Below are 23,113 nucleotides of genomic sequence, written 5' to 3'. Positions count from 1 at the left end.
AATCTGCGCTCGATTGAGACTTCCTGTGTGTGGCAGGCGAGCGCGTAACCAGCACTGCCTGCGGACTATTACACGGTAACACTCTGTAAAACTGCTAACTGGACTCACAAAAGTGCTCTTTTTCACTTCCAATTGAAGGGAACACCAAGGTACACCTAAAATGTTGTCAGTTAAACGTTGACTGCGCAAACTGAAGAGCTAGATCCTCGGTGCGGGTCAGCACATCTCACCCGACAAACCGAAAAGGGAGGAGAGGCCAAAAAGACAACTGCAACTGGAGGAAAAGTGTCTACAATCCTTACGGATTGCGGCGACGTCGAAGATTATCGGGGCACGATGGCCACGGAGGAACTGTACGAGGTGAATGTTGGTGATATTGGCGTTTAGATGCAGTTAATTGACTATATTTGTGTTTAGTCGTATCGGCTCCCTGAAGCTCGTGTGAAGTACACTACCAAACAGCCTTAACAACTGACTTCACCCACTCTAATATTAGTTATAATCAAACCGTAGTGGTGCGTGCTAGCAAAATAAACAAGTATTCTGAGATGTACATTCAGCAGTGTGTAGTCAATGTTGTGTGTGTTAGTTTGCGGAGTTGACTGAAGGTGCTGAAGTGTGATGAGATGCTGGTGGAGGCAGTGGATGAGGCTGGGGAGGGAAGAGCGCTTGGGAGGGTGATATTTCATGAAGCTAGTTGCTAACCATGAGGTCTGTGGGGTGTGCCAGACACCCACAGGATAGCTGGAGACACCCCTGTCCTGGATGTTGTGTTTAGCAATGGGAGAACTTTGAGGACTCTGGATTTTGCTATCATTGTACAGCTATCAACCTGCATTACTGGAGCTGTTCATAACTAGCCATCCAGTTGTGTTCTGTGTTATGGCCACTTGACAGTTGAGCCTTTGCTTTGTTTCATTTTCAAGTTTGTTGCCTGGGTTAAGAGTACAGACTGAACATGGAGTGACATTTGGCATAAAGAAAGTGTCACATGCTTTCATAATGTTTGATTGGCTTTTATTGAGGTAGTTCATCCAAACATTATTATTTTTATGCCATTCATGGTGATGCTCCAGAAGGTTCATTCATCTATCGTCAATATAATTGTATTAAAACTGTATGTTTGTGAGACAAAACAATTCATATTTTGAGCTTTATGAGTGATCAATGGACTGCATATTCATTGAAACCTACAACTCAGCGTTGTAAATAAACATTTGGCGTCACAGTGATAACATCAAATCCCATTGGTTCTTAAAGGTCTCATTAATAATTGTGATTAGGGCTGGCTGGGTGATATACCTAAAAATATTATCACAATTATCTTGATAATATTCAATATATCGTCCAACTCTAGTTGTCATGCGTGTTTTCGTCACCGCAAGATAATTTTTATATTCATGTGAACTATTCCTTGAAATCATTGCCATTCAGTACATTATGAATTGGTCTGCTAAATATTGTGCTGACGAGTCACATTTAGAAAACATAATCATGACAGGTTTTGAACTGATGTGCTTATGGGAATAATTAGTTGTTTGAGCCTTATGCATGAACACAGTTGTGTGATGATGAGAACAGTTGACCAGTTTATGAGACCTTAGTTAATACTGTCCCTTTTTCAGACACCTTCATAATACTGTCCATTCAGCTAGCAATACCAGAACTCTTAGTCATGATGCATGGTAAAGGTTCAACAGTCAGAGAAGTTACTGTTAATTTTGAAATGAGAATCCTAAAAACCTTCAGCAGTGGCCGCTCAGCGCTCACTTCCAAAAAGCTTTGCAAATAATGTAATAGGTTTTAAATAAGTGTACTACCTACCATTTCTTTTTCAAATATATATATTGCAGTAGGGGAGAGCAGGGGCGAAAGTATCATTTTTTTTAGAAGATAATGTTTTAGACAGAGATACTTTTGCTGTGGTCACTAACTCTCAAATGTAAAACTTCAGTATAATTTCACTTTGAACATAATTAGCGGATTGCTAATTTTGACGTCAGCTGGGACGAAAGTAACACACAAGTGTGTCAAAAGTAACGAAACCGAACTAGATAGATTTTTGTGTTACACTTGTTTTTAGTACATGACTATGACATTGTTTATATGTAATTGCAAACATTTTGTTGTTTATCTTTGCAAAAAAAATATTAAATTTCATTTTCATTGTAAGTTTCAGTTTTATCAAATGTTTCAAAAGCAACTCGACACAAATTTAATTTTTTTAACAGTATGAACGCTATGAAAGTTATATTAGAATTACATATATTTTCAACACAATGCAACAGTATTAGCAGCAGGACAAAAGTAACAAGTGTAACTTCTGTCCCGAAAGGAACTCCTGACATTTAAACCTGATTTACTTTTATTTAAAAAAAACTCTGAGAAGGCAAACTTCAGGATGTGTTAGAGCACTAAATAACCTGTAGATTGATCAGTACTGTAAAACATGAAACGAGAAACACTACGCATTATAAGCAAAAATGACCCGTTTTCTGGACCTACATGCGCGAAATATCACAATATTTGTCCGCTTTGTTGAGGTTGGGTACTAAAGATGCTGTAATAGTATAGTACTCGTCCCGTGTTACTTTCGCCCCAGTTCTCCACTACTTTAAAGGGGACATATCATAAAAATGTGACCTTTTTTCATGTTTAATGCTATAATTGGGTCCCCAGTGCTTCTATCAACCTAGAAAATATGAAAAAGATTGGATTGGGATCGGACGGTACTCAGAATTCGGATCAGTAATGGAAAAAGTGATATCAACCCACCCCTACTTTCTAACCATGGCACTACCATTTAGTGCAGAGATCAGCTTATTTATATTTAAAAGAATAATTTCGGTTGCTGAGAATTTGGTGCATCCCTAGTTCAAACATGCCAATTAACCGAACCAATGGAGAAAACGCACCAGGTTCCAAAACAAAGGCTCAGGTCTGAAAACACCCGTAGGGGCAGATCACACAGAACGAGTTTATGGTAGTGGCAGGTGTTTTGGCTGCCTTGCTTGGCGTGTGTTTTTACTAGAGCACTTTGAGCGGAAAAGCGCCTGACGTCATACCATTGTCCAATCGAATAAGGCGAGAGGCGGGCCTTTCGTTGTGGTAATAGAACTTTACAGTTGCTTGGAACAATCAGAGACTGCAACTCTCCCTCTCGATCAAGATCAAAGCAAGCGCCCTCTTTTAAAAATTTCTGTTAATATGACAGTTAACAGCAAAAGGGCAAAAAAGTGGGCAGTAAGAAAAAGGCTACAGAGTTATGACAGACATCTAATTTTTCTTGTTCATTCGGGAAAACGCTGAGAGCTATGTTTCTGAATGACTTATTTTATTTTTAACAGTATAGCAGAACTAGGGCTGGGTGATATGAAACAAATTTATCTAGATTTTCTTTTAGGAAAATTCGAACGATTCACAATTTTTTTACTAGTCAACTTAACATTCTCTTTCCATTAACATTATTTTATAAGATGCAGGAACATCTGGTTAAAAAACATATGGCTAATCCAAGTGCACTAAAGTATAGTTATCAATATCAACGTGGTATAAATATAAAAATTACTTTACGTTTTAAAAATATCAATGCACAATGTAGGTTTTGTTTAGAAATATAATGTTAGCCAAAATGTAAAAAAACAGACCTATAACCCATGTTCAGGCATTTTTATAATGTTTTATGTATGTATGTATGTATTCCATTTTAAGTAACCATCATAATCTCACATCATATGTTAAATGGAACAATTTATTCCCTTTTTAACATGATGTTATGCTGTGTTCACACACACTTATTCACATAGTACCGTGAGATGTCAGATCCACATTAATTATGTCTTTTTATGTAAATTATTATGTAAATATGTTTAAGTACTATAAAAAGGTATATTTATGTTTATGTAGTTTCCCCAAATTTCTGTTTGTCTCTTATTTACTGTAATTACATACTGTAATTACATATGTATATATATATCACACATTCACCAAGCCACTTTATTAGGTACACCTTAATACTACCGGGTTGGACCCCCTTTTGCCTTCAGAACTGCCTTAATCTTTCGTGGTATTGATTCAACAAGGTACTGAAAACATTCCTCAAAGATTTTGGTCCATATTCACATGATAGCATCACACAGTTGCTGTAGATATGTAGGCTGCACATCCATGAAGCGAATCTCTGGTTCCACCACATCCCAAAGGTGCTCTTTTGGGTTGAGATCTGGTGACTGTGGAGGCCATTTGAGTAAAGTAAACTCATTGCCATGTTCAGGAAACCAGTCTGAAATGATTTATCCTGCTGGAAGTAGCCATCAGAAGATGGGTACACTGTCGTCATAAAGGGATGGACATGGTCATAAACAATGCTCAGGTAGGCTGTGGCGTTGACACAATGCTCAATTGGTACTAATGGGCCCAAAGTGTGCCAAGAAAATATCCCCCACACCATTTCACCACCACCAGCAGCTTGAACCATTGATACAAGGCAGGATGGATCCATGCTTTCATGTTGTTGACGCCAAATTCTGACCCTACCATCCGAATGTCGCAGCAGAAATCAAGACTCATCAGACCAGGCAACGTTTTTCCAATTCTCTATTTTCAAATTTTGGTGAGCCATGCGAACTGTAGCCTCATTTTCCTATTCTTTGCTGTCAGGAATGACAACCAGTGTGGTCTTCTGCTGCTGTAGCCCATCCGCCTCAAGGTTCGACATGTTGTGCGTTCAGAGATGCTCTTCTGTATATCTCGGTTGTAACGAGTGGTTATTTGAGTTACTGTTGCCTTTCTATCAGCTTGAGGCAGTCTGGCCATTCTTTGACCTCTGGCATCAATAAGGCATTTGCGACCACAGAACTGCCACTCACTGGATATTTTCTTTTTTAAGGACCATTTTCTGTGAACCCTAGAGTTGGTTGTGCGTGAAAATCCCACTAGATCAGCAGTTTCTGAAATACTCAGACCAGCCCGTCTGGCACCAACAACCATGCCACATTCAAAGTCACTTAAATCACCTTTCTCCCCCATTCTGACGCTCGGTTTGAACTGCAGCAGATCGTCTTGACCAGGGGTCGGCAACTGGCGGCCCGCGGGCCAAAAGTGGCCCGCCAGCAATATTTTCTGGCCCGTCGGATTATTTTGAAGTCCGTTTTTTTATAATTTTTTTTTTTATCAAATACTACTTTTATTTTACAATAACAGTTTACAAAAATGGCCCTGTGTATCATTCCTTCATTCGTTTTTTTTTTAAATCAAAACCAAAAAGAAAATAAAGAAAAACGACTTGTTTTCTATTATTTATTTTCTGAACTAAAATCAAATCAATTTCCGAATGTGCGCTCAGATCAAAAATAAAAAAAATGAATGAAAACGGGTTCAGACAAATTTTAATTGAACACCTTAGCAGACATATACCAATGAAATAATTTTAAACAGATCAGGTACTAACAGATTACATTTAAATTATTTTAATAGCAACCATGCTTTCCTTTAGGTCTCATTCGATTACAGTCCGACTTTTGAACTTTTTTCATTATTATTTTTCGCGTATAACACACTGATAAATAATATGTATTAGATAAAAAATGTTTGCACTAAATGCTGCACAATCATAACTATAATAATTGCAGAGGTATGAATTCATGAATCATTTGCAAATTTACCTCGCAAATCATGTCAATGCGTCACGCGTGAAGACATTAATCTCCGTGACATCGCAAATGACTGAAAAGTAATTGCAGGCTTTTAGAAACCACAGTAAAATATGATACAAAATAAACTCTTTTACTGCAGTAATATTTTAACTAGTTCACTTTTAACGTAGATTTGAAAGGAAACAGTCCTGTGTCAATCACTATTAAAAACATGTGGTAAACGTAAACGGGAGTCTCCATGCCTCCGCGCATAGCTGCAACTCCTCCTTCTCATCGTCTCATTCACTACTCATTTTTTTTCTTCTGTTCTGTTACTTGAACTTGGGGCTCGAACCCGACCTTAAGGTTCGACCTGCCTTCGAGAACAGCAAGTCAAGTTCGTTTACCGTTAATTATTAAGACTAAATGGGCAGCCAAATTCGTAAAAAATTAAAAATCCGCCAAAATATGGTTTTACATGTCTATTAAAATAAAGCCATCATTAATTTTCCTAACGCACAGTTCTTTGATCTTTGCCTCCGTTTAAAACGTTATTGGCAAAGGAGCAATTTGTTTGGACAGCAACTCTGCAACCAACAATGGTTTCGGTTTATGCTGGTTAGAAATTTGAGTGAGAGGCTTTGTCCTATTTAATTTATTATTTATATTTCATTATTTTTTCTCTGCTGACAGTACAATGTTAAAATAATATTTATATTGGCACGAACACAATTTTGGTATAGCATTTATAATTGTTATAGGTTACTTCATCTCTCTCTTTTCGTTAGAGACATTTGAATGTGAGATTCTAGAAACGAGATCTAACGTTAAGTTTTGCGGACCCGTCAGGTCGGGAAATAAAGCAAGTGAACACAGAGTGTATTTTAAGCGGTTTACTGAATAGAATCTTGTGGGAGCTGGACAAAAAAAAACAGTCCAGCGCAGACCTCCATTAACCTTAGGTCCCGTATAAATATTAATAAAAAAAGGAATAAAGTTCAAAAGTCGGACTGTAAGAGTCTTTCATGGGAGCATAAATGCCTGTAATATGTTACCACTATAGTAGCCTACTTGTTTTTTAAAAAATGTTTTTATTGATATATTATGCCTGTAAAGGTGTTAAATAAAAAATTTGTCAAATCCAGTAATTCATTTTTTGATCTGAGAGCACACAATCAGAAAACCCGTGGTGGTTAGTTTTTTCATTTTTGTTTTTAATTTGAAAAGCGAATGATACACGGATCCATAACCATGTTTTTAGCTATTTTTAATGCTGTCTTTCGTCTTTTAAATATGAAATAAAGACAATGTTTCTTGACAAAAGATCAGATAGGCTATACTAGGCTAATTCAGAATAAGACACGTAAGTGTGGGAACAGCAGCTGGCCCGCCATCTACTGGCTAAAATAAATATTGGCCCGTGGCCAAAGTTACTTGCCGACCCCTGGTCTTGACCATGTCTACATGCCTAAATGCGTTGAGTTGCTGCCATGTGGTTGGCTGATTAGAAATTTGCGTAAACATGCAGTTGTAATGGTGTACCTAATAAAGTGGCCGGTGAGTGTATATTTAAGCAATATCGCTCGAGTAGGAGTGTGATATAGCTATCTGTGATTAGGCCAGAGGCCGTAGGCCGAGAACGGTTTCTTTATATTAACGTTTCTTGGTCACAAAGTGTAGTTTTAAGATTAGTTCAGTCGAGAATATATATTATATTTAAATCTGCAGTCGGTTAGTTAAGATAGCGCCTGTTTGAACGTTTGCTTAGTAAGATTCGGTGCGTATGAGAACCAGAGCATGAGCGGACGTCAGTGTTCACTCGCCCCGCTAACCACCGCCCTTCTCTGAGCTACATCTCTGACAGGGATTCCCTGGCTCTGATGTTGGCCCTGTCTGTGTTTGATAGTAAAAAATGAGATCAGATCAGCAGTATTTGGTGTCATGATGAAACTATTACTTGGTTTCTTATTCATATTTAGTGTCTTTTGTGTTGTTATTGTTTTGGCGCGAGGTAAAAGTTAATAAAACTATACTTATATAATGTTACTATTGCTTTCCCATTTAATCTTAACGCGATACGAGCACTCGCTTGTTATTAGACTTTGTTCTTGTCAGTACTATATAAAACAGTTTTTTTATAAGTGTCAGAGAGCTGTTTTTTGCATGCTGCTTTTAAATATATCAGTGGTGATATCTCATAACGTGTTTTAATAGTCACGTCACTATAAATGATCAATGTCCACATTCAACAGCTGTGGTACTTAGCTGAAGTTCCACAGTGTTTTCGCGTTCTGAGGAGAGAGATCGCTCCAGAAAAAAATATTGTTTATATTCCTCTTTCCAAGTGTTAATCGTCCACACGATGTGACAAGACATTACTCCCATTAAGTTTAACGTAACATCCAAGAGCGCAGATCTTTGACGGAATAATCAGTTCCAATTGGGATTCACACACTGATTTACGAGCTAGTGAACTAATGAGACACACGGAGAGTGTTTAAAAACAGCGTGTCTGTGTGTGTGCGTGCAGTTTTTCCAGTCAGAGATGAGCCTGTTTAAAGAACCTCCATTCACTAATACTAAAATGACCAGCAGGTGGCGGAATGATACAAAATGGTGAAGTGGTTACTGTGCCGTTATCAGTAAAATATTGCACGCCTCTTAGCCAATCAGATTCGAGAATCAGAAAGAACTGTTATATATATATATTAGGGGCGGCAGTGGCTCAGTGGTTCATGTAGGTTGTCTACAAACCGGAAGGTTGGTGGTTTAATCCCCGGATCCACCGGACCAAGTGTCGAGGTGTCCTTAAGCAAGACGCCTAACCCCAGCTGCTCTTGACGATCTGGCTGGGGCCTTGCATGGCTGACGCCGCCGTCGGTGAAGTAATGTGGGCATGAATGGGTGAATGTGAGGCAAAAATTGTAAAGGGCTTTGGATGGCCATAGGTCTGTTAAAAGCGCTATATAAATGCAGTCCATTTACCATATTTGCCTCATATTAGCCAATAGGCCATACAGCTTTCTTAATATTGCCATTGACTGTTAACAAAAACATATCGTTCGACCACTAATGTGCACTGAGATAGATGCAGTCAGCGTAGACATGTTTTCGTATGAAAGCGAATATGAATTGAATGGCACCAATAGGAGTTTCATGGGAACACGAGCTCACTGCGCACTTTAATTCAAAGGATATAGATATGTACATCCAAACTTAATAGATGAAACCCATAATGCCTTTTAATGTATCAGCCCAGTTATTTTTCACATTTTAAACGCTTTCATGTCGTTTCAGGGTAACTGTTAAACATAAAACCTTTATACATGCTGAAATGGGAAGGGTTGTAAGGTTAAAACGGTTAAGTTTAAAATACTAACGATACCAATGCCACAGCACCCAAGCGCTCTACGATTGCCTGTCAAAAGGGCGGAGTTTAGGCTGCGTGTTAGGCTGTTTCACTTTGACTGTATACTTCCTTTCAAAATCTTGATTCCTCAATTTGAAAAAAAATGTAATCGCGTCAAAGCGTAAATTTGAAAATCGCCCAGCCATAAGCAAGACTATACTTCCCTTTTACCCAACATAAAAAAACAAAGCTGTACATTTTTGAGTTCCAATCAATTCTAAATTAAATTTTTCAGTGTGGTGCAAAAGAAACATCATGACTCATTTGTGTAAGATATTTGTTTAATATATATACTTAACTGAACTGAATCGTACCCAAGTGCGACTACCCCACTGTCCACTCCCCCGCTGGTCCGTACTTGCATAACACTTTGTGATCTTTACCCGAGAATGCTTAGGTTATTAAAAGATTTTAAACTAATTCCGATATCTCTGATTGGGCATTGAATTAATGTGTGTATCAAACATCTCAAAGCTCTATTATGGAGTATTTGTTTTTGTATTAATGTATTTTTTCGTTATTAAAGGTTTTGGTTTGTTTAGTTGTTTTTGCCAAAAATGTATGCCAAATGTTTTTTTTTTTAATCTTCAGCAGGAGCTCAGTTCAAATCACTGACTGGAATTTTGGTTTGTTACTGAAATAGTAAAGGAAAGGATTCAAATTACAAATGCTTTAGAAATTTTACTGAAAAGTGTAATGATCACAGCTTATTACAGGTAATGTTTAATTTAAGTTGAAAGTCAGTTCTACATGTGGTAATGAATAATGTAGAGATGCACCGATCAACTATCCATAAATCACAGGGTTCCCACGGGTCCTTGCAAGTTTGTGAATCTGGGGGGAAAATTCAAGGCCCTGGGAAGTTTTTGAAAATATACATACTAGATATGCAGCGATACCGATACTGGTATCGGGTATCGGCCTCGATACCACATTTTCTAAAGTACTCGTACTCGTTAAAAGTCCCCCGATACCAGGGATCGATACCACGGTCTGAGAAATGTCTATGTTTGAGCGGCGTGTAAGGGGTTAATGCCTCTTGTGTTGTCCAAAGAGGCAGAGTTTACAACAAACTGGAAAACGAGTCCCTTGTTTTTTTGTTAAATTATATGACTAAAGCTGTTACCTGTAAATTTAAATCATGTTTTTTATTAAGTACTCGGTATCGGTATCGGCAAGTACTGAAATGCAAGTACTCGTACTCGTACTCGTATTCCAAAAAAGTGGTATCGGCGCATCCCTAATACATACATAGATACAGGTCATTGAAGTGGTTAAATCTATTCTGTGCAAGAAGTTTTCTGGAAAAAAATCCATATTATTCCCTGTGTAGTGTGGGATAATATCATAAAATTTCTAGACTTTTTAAGCACACGTGCTTAACCTTTTCACTTTAAATGCTTATATCTTCTGTATGCGAATGTTGATTCATACCAAAATGCTTTTTTGCATAATTGTGTTTGACACATGAAAACATCTCTGGGTACGTACAAGGCCGTGTTATCCTAATGGGCAACATGGGCTGCAGCCCAGGGCCCCGAACACTAGGGGGCCCCCGAGACAATTTTGAGATTGACGTAATTATGCGTAATTGCTACCTAGAGCAGATGCCCCCAACCACTGGGACTGGGTCGCAAGAATGTTCTGAAAAAATGTGTATAATAGCTACGTGATAGCTTAATTTGATATTTTGTCCTTTAAGAGCCGACTTCAAATAACGTTGAACATTTCCACTCTTCTACAAGGCTACGGTCTCTCGTTTTCTCAGTCTCTCTCTCTCTCTCTCTCTCTCTCTCTCTCTCTCTCTCTCTCTCTCGCTCTCGCTCTCGCTCTCTTTCCCTCTCTCTCTCTCTCTCTCTCTCCCTCTCTCTCTCTACCAGCGGCGCATCTGCAATCACATTGCTGTCTTTAGAGTTTGAGTATACAGTACTTCTAAAACATTTCAATTGTACCTCGCAAATCATGTATACGTGAAGACGTTCAACCTTGTAACATCACAAATGACTGAAAAGTAATTTCAGATTATCCAGCGATCGTGACACCATGATCAAAATATTTATTTTTAAACTTTAAGTCTTTTACTGCAGTAACAATATTTTTACGGGTACACTTTTAACGTAGGTTTGAAAGGAACCTAAACAGTCCTGTGTCAATCATCATTAAAATCATATCGTAAACGGGAGTCTCTGTGCCTCCACTTTTTCAGTTCGAACAGCAACTACAGGAGCATTTGGTTAGGGAGCAATTTAATTTAATGTTTATAAAAAGCAGCGTGCTTTTCCCAATGTGTACATTGCATTATAAGAATCTTTCTCACCATCCTTGTGTTGAATGCTTCGGGAGCAAGGTCATTTTCTAAATTGGAGATTGTCAAGTGAGTAAAACATTTTGCATCAACTTGATTTTAATGATTTAATTGAGGAATTCTCTTTAAAGAAGAGCAGAAAGAAGCACTTTTAGTTGTAAGTTGCATTTAATAAATGTTATTTTCTGGGCTGTTTCTGATTGTACAATTATTACTTGATAATATTGTTTAATTTATTTAAATAATTTCAGCCTACTTTTGCGTCAACTTGATTTTAATAATTTAATTGAGGAATTCTCTTGAAAGAATAGCAGAAAGAAGCACTTTTTGTTGTAAGTTTTATTAAATAAATGATTGTAAAATCATTTGATAATATTGTTTAAAGGTGCTCTAAGCGAATTGACGCGTTTTAGACCATAAAACTTTTTTTATTGCATACAGCGAACATCTCCTCACTATCTGCTTGCTGCCTGTCCGCTGATCAAACTGTAAAAAAACGCGATCTCTGTAGACAGCCCAGGCTTCACAAACGGCAATAACAACACAGTGGCCAAACCTAGCACAAAACAAAACAAAGTGTTCCAGCCAATAAACGACAAAAAGGATTTGGCGGTGGGGGTTGGGGTTGGGTGCGTTCATGAAAGCACGGAAGGGAGGGGGAGGAGTTAGCTACGCTCCGTCTGTTTGAAAACAATTCAAACGTCAACAAAAACTAACGTCTCGCAGATTCGCTTAGAACGCCTTTAGTTTATTTAATAATTTTGGCCATTTAATTTTGCACATACACTGTAAAAAACACTGGATTTACTAAAAAATATAGACAGTGCATCGTTTTTGCATCCCCTTTTTTTAGTAAGTTTTACTAAAAAATTTAAGCAATGGGCACTATGTTTTTTAGTAAATCCAGCTTTTATTTTTTTCAGTGTATATTGGGGGGCCCCCAAACCAGCGTTAGCCCAGGGCCTCACAAAAGCTTAATCCGGCACTTGGTACGTATGTAGCTGTTGTTCCCTTAGAAGGGAACGATATGCTGTGTCTCCCTTGCCATACTTCCTGCGTCCTAGTAAAGCCATTTTGGCAATATTTCAGATAGCAAAATACTTCCTGGCTCCCACGTCACCCTGTCTTTGTCATTAAGCCTCACCATTTTTTGAATTTTATATAAACATTCAGACACACTTACCCCTGGAGGCGTCCCCAAAGAGTCACCACAGTGACGCAGCGCAAGTTCCCTCAAAAGGGAACTGTAACAATGTATCTTAAAAGGTAACTCAATGTAACCTTGCTCTCACTTGAAATGTGGACATTAAGTCCTTGAATTTGAGGGTATTGGATCTGGAAAGTCCTTGAAAGGTCCTTGAATTTGAATTTAACTAAGGTGTGGGAACCCTGAAACAGAATCAGCCAAATCACTAACAAACTATCGGCAACCATATACATTTTTTATTTTGCCAATATTTCACTGTTTGAGATCCTTTTGCAGTGCATTTCTGTTGTGCTTGATAGTATTGTCATACTGCTCAATGATGCAGCAAAGACATATTCTATGTTACTGTGTTAGAAGAAGAGAAAATGTTTCATCATTTCTTCAAGCACCTTTAGAAAGTACAAGCTGTTGTGTCTCCTTCAAACAGGCTGTGAGACTAAACCACGTCAGCAGAAATTTGCATGCATAGAAACTTGAAGCAGCTGACGATTTTCACTGTAGAGCCAATGATGATGTTTAGGGAGTGACACACTCTAGGTTTCCTGATGTTTACAAAGAGTTCTTTTGTCTTGTTGACAATCATGATCCGATCATTGTCATTACACTCTAGTGAGAAGCTCCACCTCATTCCTGCATGCAGCCTCATCATTCATTATTGCAGATCACCCCAATTACTCTAGTATCAGCTTAATAATGTGATGCAGTATTACAGATGATCAAGCAGTATAGAGCTTAGGACTAAGATAGTAGCAGACTTGTGGAGCTCAGTCGGTTTAGTCAATGTGCTGTAGGGCTTCATATTTTTGTCAAGATTTTCTCAAGATTTTGTCATTCATTTGGATCATTCTTTTAAAATGAAATGCAATTTAGGGAAATTGTTCACTAAAATATGAAAATTCTCAAATGTATTCACCCTCATGCCATCTCAGATATAGGTATATTACTCTCTCTCTCTCTTCAGTTGAACATAAACAAATGTAGTTTTTAATGCTGTCATATCTGCTATATGGTGAAGCACCGATGTACGGACCGCCTCCCACTGTTAAACTGGCCACATTTTGCCACTTTCTGCATGTCTCTTCTTGGAAATGGACTACAATCAACCTGGATGCATCTAATATTTAAAAGTTACTTGTGTTTTGCAGTGTACATCCACCGCAGGCCACCATGCACCAATTACATAGTTGAATAGCAAATTGGTGTACAAATTGACTTCACCCTAGGCTACGAGATAGATTGATCGGTTTGTAATGAACAAAAAACTTTTATAGGATTCTACCAAATTCTAACATTTAACAAAATACCTGTTTTTTTATTAACCAACATCATATAGATTGTTCAGTCTAGCACAAAGTCTTTTAATGGAAGTGGCATCACTGCTCTGCCATGTTTGCAAGGCCTGTCAGATACTGTGCAAGCAAGAACTTACTTGCCAATCTTCTTTACTGCTGTTTGAATGGTAACAAGTCTATAGAGACTAGAGACCCTCCCCCAGAGGATGTCATTCTTTAATGGTTGACTTTTTATAACTGGAAGGTGGAACTAGAGCTGCCATATAGACTGTTGCGATCTCCACCATTCATAGCATTAGCAGTGATACATCTTGGGTAATGTTATCTATGATTTTTCATCACGCATGCAGAATGTGCATGTCCAAACCAATCACGTGAGTTGTCCTAGACCCAACGTAGCGCCTCTCAACCAGTGTAATACCACAAGGGGGATAGTTCCCTCTATACCCTTGCAGATGTACTGCTACAAATAGAGTATGCGTCTGTGAAAAAGGAAGTCATACACATGTGTGAGCCTGGGAGTAAGTAAATTATGACAGGATATTCATATTTTGGGGAACTATTTCTGTAATGTTATAAATTAATTCAAGTAATCTATGATCTATATCATTAATTCACACTAAGCCATAATGCATGATTTCTGCAGGTGGAAAGAATAGTGGGCAAACGAAAAAACAAGAAGGGGAAGACGGAGTACCTGGTCCGATGGAGAGGATACGGCTTTGAGGGAGACACCTGGGAGCCGGAGAGCCACCTGTCCAGCTGCATCGAGTTCATCCACGAGTTTAATCGTCACCACAGCGAAAAGCAGAAAGATGGAAGTTTCTTCCGTTCCACACGCAGCTCTCCCGGCAACACTACCATCAACGCCCGCAAACAGATCAGCAGATCCCAACAACCCAATCCTAACCCAGCAAAAATCTCTTCATCCGCCCCAAGCACACCCTCCAGCAGCTCCACAAAACGTCTTCAACCACCACACCATACGTCAAACCCCAGCGACAGTGATGCTAAGGCGGATACACAGCAGCAGAAGGGCAAGCGCCCAGCTAGCATTGGCGTAACAAGCGTGATCCCTGACACGGCCCCAACCGGGGCACCAGCGGCAGCCCCCACAGTTAGCACGCTACGCCGCAGTATGGACCTGTCTAAATCGGGCATCAAAATTCTTGTGCCCAAGAGCCCAATGCACAGTCGCACTGACACTGAGGAGTCTCCAAGCGAGGCGGCACACAGTCTGGAACAGGAGGGCCAGGAGCCAGATGCTGTGCCCCCTGAAGTGGCCCTGCTGGAGAAACCAGCTGGAGTTGTGCGCGTACCAGGAGAGGAGCGGGCTCGAATGGGCACGAGGCCCAGGACACAAACAGCTCTTCTACCACCACAGACCCCAATCACGCCAGCTGCTGTCCGCACATTGAACGGAAAAGGTACAGACACATTAGAACAGAACTTTCTTGTGAGTTTTAAAGAGTGTTGGTTGGTTCCAGGCCTGGAAGCACCACTAAATTCTTCAGTCATGCTTGTATAGTTTAATGGATTGTGTGGTTCCAGTCCTATTACAGACTAATAAACGAGCATTTGATAAATGAAAGCAGTTATGTTGAAGGAAAAGTGGAGAGAATGTTAACAGTACCTCCTGGAATGAATTCAGAAAAATATTTAATCCAAAGATGCTATTAATTCTTAATCAGAATTAAAGGGACACTAAAATATGCTAATTTTCCAGCTCCCCTAGAGTTAAACATTTGATTTTTACCTGGTTTTAGCTGATCTCCGGGTCTGGTGGTACCACTTTTAGCATAGCTTAGCATAATCCATTGAATCTTTTTAGACCATTAGCGCAAAAAATTAAGCAAAGAGTTTCTATATTTTTCTTATTTAAAACTTGACTCTTCGGGAGTTACATCGTGTACTAAGACCAACGGAAAATTAAAAGTTGAGATTTTCTATGCAGATATGGCTAGGAACTATACTCTCATTCTGGCAGAGATGATCAAAGTCAATGTTTTAGCAAGCCAAGTTTAGGTATAATAAGACATATTATCAATTAAATGATCAATTTCTGTATTTTTAGTGTTATAAATAAACGTTTATGTATTGTATATTGAATGCTTAGTATTTAATCTGTAATATACCGCAATAATCACAAATGACTACTTTGACGCTCTTAATCTCATAATTAGATTATGACACTTTAGCCGGGTAGGGTCACATTTTAAGCAGTCACCATTTGCCTAGATTTTGCAAAATCATACTCCGCATCATACTGCATTTTTTAAGCACTTGATACTTGAGGTGTCACCATGGGAAGCTTTTTTCATTATTTGGTCCAAGTAATTTATTTTAGAAATATTTTTTGTCATAAAATGTTAGTTTTGTAATTAAATTGTGTTGAATGTATTGTTTTAAAGGTGTGACTCTAATGGAGGCTTCCTCAGCAAACGGAACAGCCATTGCACAAAGTGGTGCGGCAGGAGTCATGGGCAGCTCGGGGCTGACGGGGAAACGACGTTTTGAGGACCGCGCAACTTTCGACAAGCGCTTGCGTTTCAGTGTTCGTCAAACTGAGAGTGCTTACCGCTACAGGGACATTGTTGTTAAGAAACAAGATGGCTTCACACACATTCTGTTTTCTACAAAGACCTCTGAAAACAACTCACTTAATCCCGATGTAAGTCCAAATACACATCCTTTAAAGATATATCTGGGTGATTCTGACGAAATCTTGGTTTCAAGTAGTTAAAGGGATAGTTTGGCCAAAAATGATATTAAACCCATGATTTACTCACCCCCAAGCTGTCCGAGTTGCATATGTCCATCGTTTTTCAGACAAAATATATTCGGATATTTTAGAAAATGTTTTAGATCTTTCAGTTGATTAAATGTAATGTTACGGGGTCCACCCATAGTCCACGACCTTCAAGTCCAAAAAAAGTGCGTCCATCCTTCACAAATTAAATCCAAACGGCTCCAGGATGATAAGCAAAGGTCTTCTGAGGGTAATGCGCGCGGTGTTGTTGTAGAAAATCCATATTTAAAACTTTATTAACGTTAATAACTACCTTCCGGTAGCGCCGCCATCAAGCGTATCAGTTACACAAGGTTAATTTTTAGGATATGTGTACGTTAATTATTTGTTAATTCTGGTGTTATTTGCAATGTTTATGTTTTAATCGGGCAGGATAATAGATTTATAAAAAAACGTTAAGGTGTGTCTGTTGCATTTGTTAATGACACGGGTATAAATAAAGTTTTTTTTGACATTCAGCTACACTGTGACGGTCAGCGTTATTTCTCTAAATAAGTTTAGGTAACTTGTAAGTTAAGATAACATAATTACAAAACTAGCAAATTATTGCATGCACATACGGTACAAAGCATGACTATTAGATTTCAGAATGAGCACGTTTATTGTCATTAATACTAAATATGCTGCGGTCTGTCTGCTGATCTGATACTGTAATAAAGATGAATGTATAATAACTGATTAAAACGCTAAATTTACAACTTTCAGTAAATAACTATTTACATGCTTTGGACATTTGTGTTGTAATAATGTACAGGGTAATTTCACATTTAAAAACGAAGACGAGTAAAGTGATGTTTTATCATTAAAATCTGATCGCATCCATTGATTTAATAGAACGTTTGGGTATACCAACATGGCGGCGCGGTGGTTTCACAAGTGTGACGTCATGCGCAATCCAGTCATTTATATAGATCGGTGAAGAAAACCCATTTCGAAAATCCACCTTTCATAGGAATGAAACACTCACTTCGCGTCAGTGCACACACATCAGCGGGCACACTGGCACAGAGCGAGACCTTCAGCCTATGTGCCTGGGCTCAGCCCCCACCCAATTTAAACCCTAAGTATCATTAACGAGATGATTATAAGATGCAAAGTGGTCGCTTAAATATTGTCAGGGGTTTCTTTTATAAGAATTAAATTTAGGGTCTGCATGACTGGCACCTTGTCCGTCTCCATGGTTCTTTTAGTTTAGCGCGTTCCCTGCCCATCAATCAATCAGTATCCATGGTGCGCCTTTTTCACATTGCATTACTTATGTATTTTTTACTGCGTAACGGATATGATTTAAGTTTTATTTGAAAATAAACACACAACACAGTTTAATGTCTATATTACTTACGGGAATTATAACTTTTTTTTTTTTTTTTGACTAAATTTTGCATAGTGGGACTCATTACGGTAATTAGATTTACAGCAGAAAAAGCAGTAAAATACAATTGTGCAAGGCAGATAACACAATCATGTTTATGATCATTTTTGTGTTATGGAATTTAATGTTTTATCATCACAATTCTTACTGCCATAATGTTCCAGTGGTTTTGTGAGAATGACCCACAATAACACGTTATTAATAAACAAGTGTTGGAATCCACTTTAGCAGATTGCACTCTTCATAATCACACAAGTGTTTTGTCATTTTGGTTTATTAGTTTTTCAATAATTAATAATCCAAGTGGAACAACATTAAATTGGTATAACTGGTTTGAATGTCATGTTCAGGTAATGAAGGAGGTTCAGAGTGCCATGGCAACAGCTGCAGCCGACGACAGTAAACTGGTGCTACTAAGTGCCGTGGGAACCTACTTCTGCTTCGGCCTCGATTTCATTTACTTCATCAGACGGCTCACGGATGATCGGAAAAAAGAAAGCATCAAAATGGCAGAGACAATACGGTAAAATGCCCTGTCGTTTGAACCAAAGAGATATTTACACGTGTGATCATACGTCAGTGATAAATATTTAAGCTGATCTTTAAATCGCTATAAGATGGTGTTTTCTGTTGTCCCCAGAACATTTGTCAACACATTTATCCAGTTCAAGAAGCCCATCATTGCTGCTGTGAATGGGCCCGCCATCGGTCTTGGGGCGTCCATCTTGCCCTTATGTGATGTGATCTGGGCCAGTGAGAAAGCTTGGTTCCAGACTCCTTATACAACCTTTGGCCAAACCCCTGATGCCTGCTCCTCTGTAACATTTCCTGTCATCATGGGAGTAGCATCGGTCAGTACATTAGTATTAAGGTTTTGCCTAAAAATATTTATTATTTTAGGCTTATTATACATCTTGAATTTATATAAAAAAGTAAAAACTGTATGCTAAATCTGAGTTGTGTTTTTGCACACATTTTGCTAGGCTAGTAGTGCATTCCACAGTGGCACCTATCATTATAAACTTATGCTTTAAATGTGACATCAGACGGATAAATATCAGAAGGATAAACATGACCACAAATGAATACATAAAACAAATATTTAAATTAATAAGGAACAGCTTTGGATAGTAATTTGAATAAATGTTTATTCAGTCCCTCCAGAAAACGCGATAATGCCGATCGCATGATTCAACGCATAATCAGCCAAAGTCGGCATATTTATGTTGGGGCCGCGGTTTTTCAAAAACTTGGGGCTTGCATGATTTCATAATCCCAGCATTTTCAAAAATTACATTTATTTTAGCAGAAAGTAGAATTTTTTTGCATTTACTTCACATAAGCGCAGCCATGTCACCGGTTGCCATGGGAACGTTATGAAGTTACGTGATTTCATCACATAAACTTGAATAAATATCCCACATATTCCATCACATTTTTTAAGAAAACGTGCTGCAAGATCGAGGAAAAAACTTGGCGTTTTTCTGGAAGGACTGTTTATTGAGAAAAAATAAATATTTAGTTCTTCTCCTTACATCTTTACTCGGTTTAATGTTTCTCCTCACCTGCTGTTCTTTTCAATCTCTCTTTCCACCTGTTACTGTAGGCTAATGAAATGTTATTGAGTGGAAGGAAGTTGACTGCTCAGGAGGCTTGTGCCAAAGGACTCGTGTCCCAAGTTCTGTGGCCAGGCACCTTCACACAGGAAGTCATGATTCGCATTAAGGAGCTAGTATCTTGTAATTCAGTTGTAAGTCATCTTTTCATTTGCTTTTTGTTTCTGTCACATTTTCTCAAACAAAACATGCATTTACACATCACCATATCTTCCATTTTGTTATTTTTGGCTTTATTGACCACTCATTGTAGATCATGCATATTTGATTTTCAAAAACAGTCTTTAGAAAATTTAACACCTTATGTATAAACACTCTGCATCACCTAATCTGAGATCCAGTTGACCTTGACTCGTAGAAAGGAGAGCAGCCACACTTGATCAAACGCGGGGTTGTTATCAACCTGGCGTCTGGTCAATAAGGGACAAACCTAGTCGTTGGGTTAAACATGCTTTGTTGTAACTTTTAGGAGGATCTCTTGACAGAAATGCAATATAACATGCATAACTATATTATCAGTAGTGTACCTTACAAAATGAACTGTATTGTTTTAATTACCTTAGAGTAAGCCGTTTTTATCTACATACACCCGGGTCCGCTTTCATGGTAGTTGACATTTCGCCATGTTCCTGCAGTAGCCCTAAACGGACTGTCACTTCATTGTTTGATACGATGACATGTCTTGTGGTGGCTACCGTAGCTTCTCTATGCGTTTTGAAGGGAGGGGTGAGCTGTGGACTGAACCATTGGTTACAAATCAGAAACTGATAGTCTCCAGTCTCTCCTTAACTGCCATTTTTACAATCCCTTTTAAACCCTTCTTGACATGAAAAATTATTTTATAGTAAAACATATTTTATCTTTTCTAAATGCAATTACTATATCATTAAACACTTAAAGGGGACATTTCACAAGACTTTTTAAATATGTAAAATAAACCTTTGGTGTCCCCAGAATACATATGTGAAGTTCTAGCTCAAAATAAAATATAGATAATTTATTATAGCATGTTAAAATGGACAATATGTAGGTGTGAGCAAAAAGTGCTATTTTTTTGGGTGTGTCCTTTAACATGCAAATGAGCTGATATCTGCACTAAATGGCAGTGCCATGGTTGGATAGGGCAGATTAAGGTGCGGTATTATCCCCTTTCTGACATCACAAGGGGAGCCAGATTTCATTCGAACTTATTTTTCACATGCTTGCAGAAAATGGTTTACCAAAACTAAGTTCTGGGTTGTTATTTTTCACATTTACTAGGTTGATAGAAGCACCTGGGACCCAATTATAACACTTAAATGTGGAAAAAATCTGATTTTTTAATGATATGTCCCTTTTAGGATTCACAATGCATCCACATCCATAAATCATGTGTTTTTTTTCTTTTCTCCCTCATTTTTCCCCTCATATTATTTTGTTTTCTGGGTGATGCTGCTGGCAACACCGAAGGTTCTGCGCGAATCCAAAGCACTGGTGCGGAACACTAACCGGGCCGCCCTGGAGCAGGCCAACGAGAGGGAATGTGAGGCACTTAAGAGGGTCTGGGGCTCTCCTCAGGGAATGGACTCCATACTTAAATATCTCCAGAAGAAAATAGATGAATTCTAATTCTGTTTCAGTGCCCTGCGGGTGCCAAAGCCTCCACATTTGTTTGCGGACACCATCCTCAAGTGCCTGATGTTGATGTGTTAAGAGACGGATTGTCAGTGGTGATTATTCATTGCAAACTCTGATTTTCTTCAGAAGAATTTAATGGAACTCCAAAAAAAAGAGACAGGCTAGCGTGGTCTAACCCGCACGTACCTGCACGTATTTACTTTTCATCAGACTGCAAAAGGCAGCTTTTCTCATTGATATACATAACAATTTAATTCATAGTTTGTGATGACAAATTGCATGTCTTTCTCCAAGCACTGTCCAGAAGGAAAAATCTGTTTTTCTCTTGCATCCATCCTGTCATCCTTGAGCTTGAGCTCTGTTGTGTTGGAACTGCTGCCAAATGTATAATGACACAGTCCTTGCTTTGTCATACAAATGTAGATTTAGATTATATTTGAACACCTAATGCAGTTAAGATTATTTTTAGTAGGTATAAGGTACTTTTATTACATTCAGTCTTCATGATGTAAAAATCATCTCAAGCCTCATTAACAATGAATTTTCAGAAAAATGATACAAGCGTTTAAGTTTACCAGCCCTTTGTAAGAATGAATACTTTTTGGTCAGGTAGATTATCAAGTCATGTTGATGAAAAGAAGAAAGATGAACGGATATTGATGGCAAGAAACAATGAAAATAATTGGCTTCGGTACATACACTTGAAAGGGTTTAAGGAAGAGCACACAACATTTTTAATTTAAAAATGATGTAAATACAAGCATGTTCAGTTTAAATTAGCATTTAAGTACATATGAATTAAGTATAGGCTCTGGCTTAGCAAGATATAGTTGTTTGTATTAGAATGTTAACTTTTCTAGGTTTTACTGGCTTTGAATTTTTTACATTTTATTATGGGTTATCTCCTGCTTTAAGCTTACACACTATTTGCTTTGAAGTAACTTTATACCACCAAATATTGATGTAAATGTTGTTCACACAATATTCCTAATTTAATAATAATAATTTATGAGAAATTTACAAAGTCAGTAAAGTATGCTGGCTTTTTAAATATGCATCTTATTTTTTTGTTGGACTGCTGTATCATCAAATGAGCCCTGGAGATTGAACATCTCTAAGAGAAGATCCTAGCTACTGACATCAGTGATGCCTTGAATAAAACAAACTCTCTCTAATATAACTCCTACACGTCTTTAATGACTAGCTGGAATGAATTATTATTTGTCAGAAATGATTTAAGAGAGTTGGGGGGGTTGGAATAGGTTTCAAAAATGGGTCGTAAGATTTCTCGGACTACGTTCTGTCCACATAGGATGCCTAATAATGTGATTTTGCTTATTTTTTTACTGCCAGTGCAAAACCTGACTGTCCAACCTGTAACAATTTATTATATGATTTTGTTTAGCAATGAAGTATCTAGTTTTGAAGATTTGACCGATTTTGTTCTTGCTGGTATATTATTCTGGTATGCACTATTTCTTAAAAACTCAGAATTGGTCTTTTACCAAACTTCCCAGGGAAGCAAAACATGATCAACTTAATCGCATTAAAAATCATTAAACAGTCTCATTTCATTCTCAAGAGTTTAGTTTAGCCCCAGCAATAAAATGTTTAAATTATGTTATTTTTATTCAGTATTTATTGACCATATGTCGTTTTTTTGCAGTGAAGAAAATGTCAAAGATAGGGTTGTGTATGTTCTCCTTTTCAGATGGTAAATTGTCATTTATGAAATTGTATTTATGATGTGATGATAGAATTGTTTTTCTTATAATTATTGAATGTTATTGTTCAGATATTTTCAAATTAGATTTTGTTTTCCCAAAACAATGTGGCAAATTGTATTTGATTAT

The 23,113-nt window shown here is 38.0% G+C and overlaps 1 protein-coding gene across 1 annotated transcript; it reads left to right on the top strand.

Annotated features, from left to right (window-relative positions):
• Nucleotides 1-23,080, top strand: cdyl (chromodomain protein, Y-like). Its single transcript, XM_065276247.2, has 7 exons — nt 1-360; nt 14,493-15,273; nt 16,258-16,517; nt 18,378-18,550; nt 18,668-18,878; nt 19,634-19,777; nt 21,093-23,080. The coding sequence occupies exons 1-7, from the start codon at nt 337-339 to the stop codon at nt 21,249-21,251; spliced, it is 1,752 nt and encodes a 583-aa protein (XP_065132319.1). The 5' UTR covers nt 1-336; the 3' UTR covers nt 21,252-23,080.
• Nucleotides 23,081-23,113: the final 33 nt, after the last annotated feature.

Source organism: Paramisgurnus dabryanus, chromosome 6 (genome assembly GCF_030506205.2).
Source record: "Paramisgurnus dabryanus chromosome 6, PD_genome_1.1, whole genome shotgun sequence".
In the NCBI taxonomy this organism is placed as follows: Eukaryota; Metazoa; Chordata; class Actinopteri; order Cypriniformes; family Cobitidae; genus Paramisgurnus; species Paramisgurnus dabryanus.
Note: the sequence above shows the minus strand (reverse complement) of the source record. Positions and strands in the feature narration are given on the sequence as shown.

Bases quoted from the DNA above. Each gene is read 5' to 3' on its own strand.
- cdyl (XM_065276247.2), top strand. From the start codon at position 337: ATGGCCACGGAGGAACTGTACGAG. The intron at 16,518-18,377 runs GTAAGTCCAAAT...TGTCATGTTCAG, and splicing joins ACAACTCACTTAATCCCGAT to GTAATGAAGGAGGTTCAGAG. The intron at 19,778-21,092 runs GTAAGTCATCTT...GCAACACCGAAG, and splicing joins TAGTATCTTGTAATTCAGTT to GTTCTGCGCGAATCCAAAGC.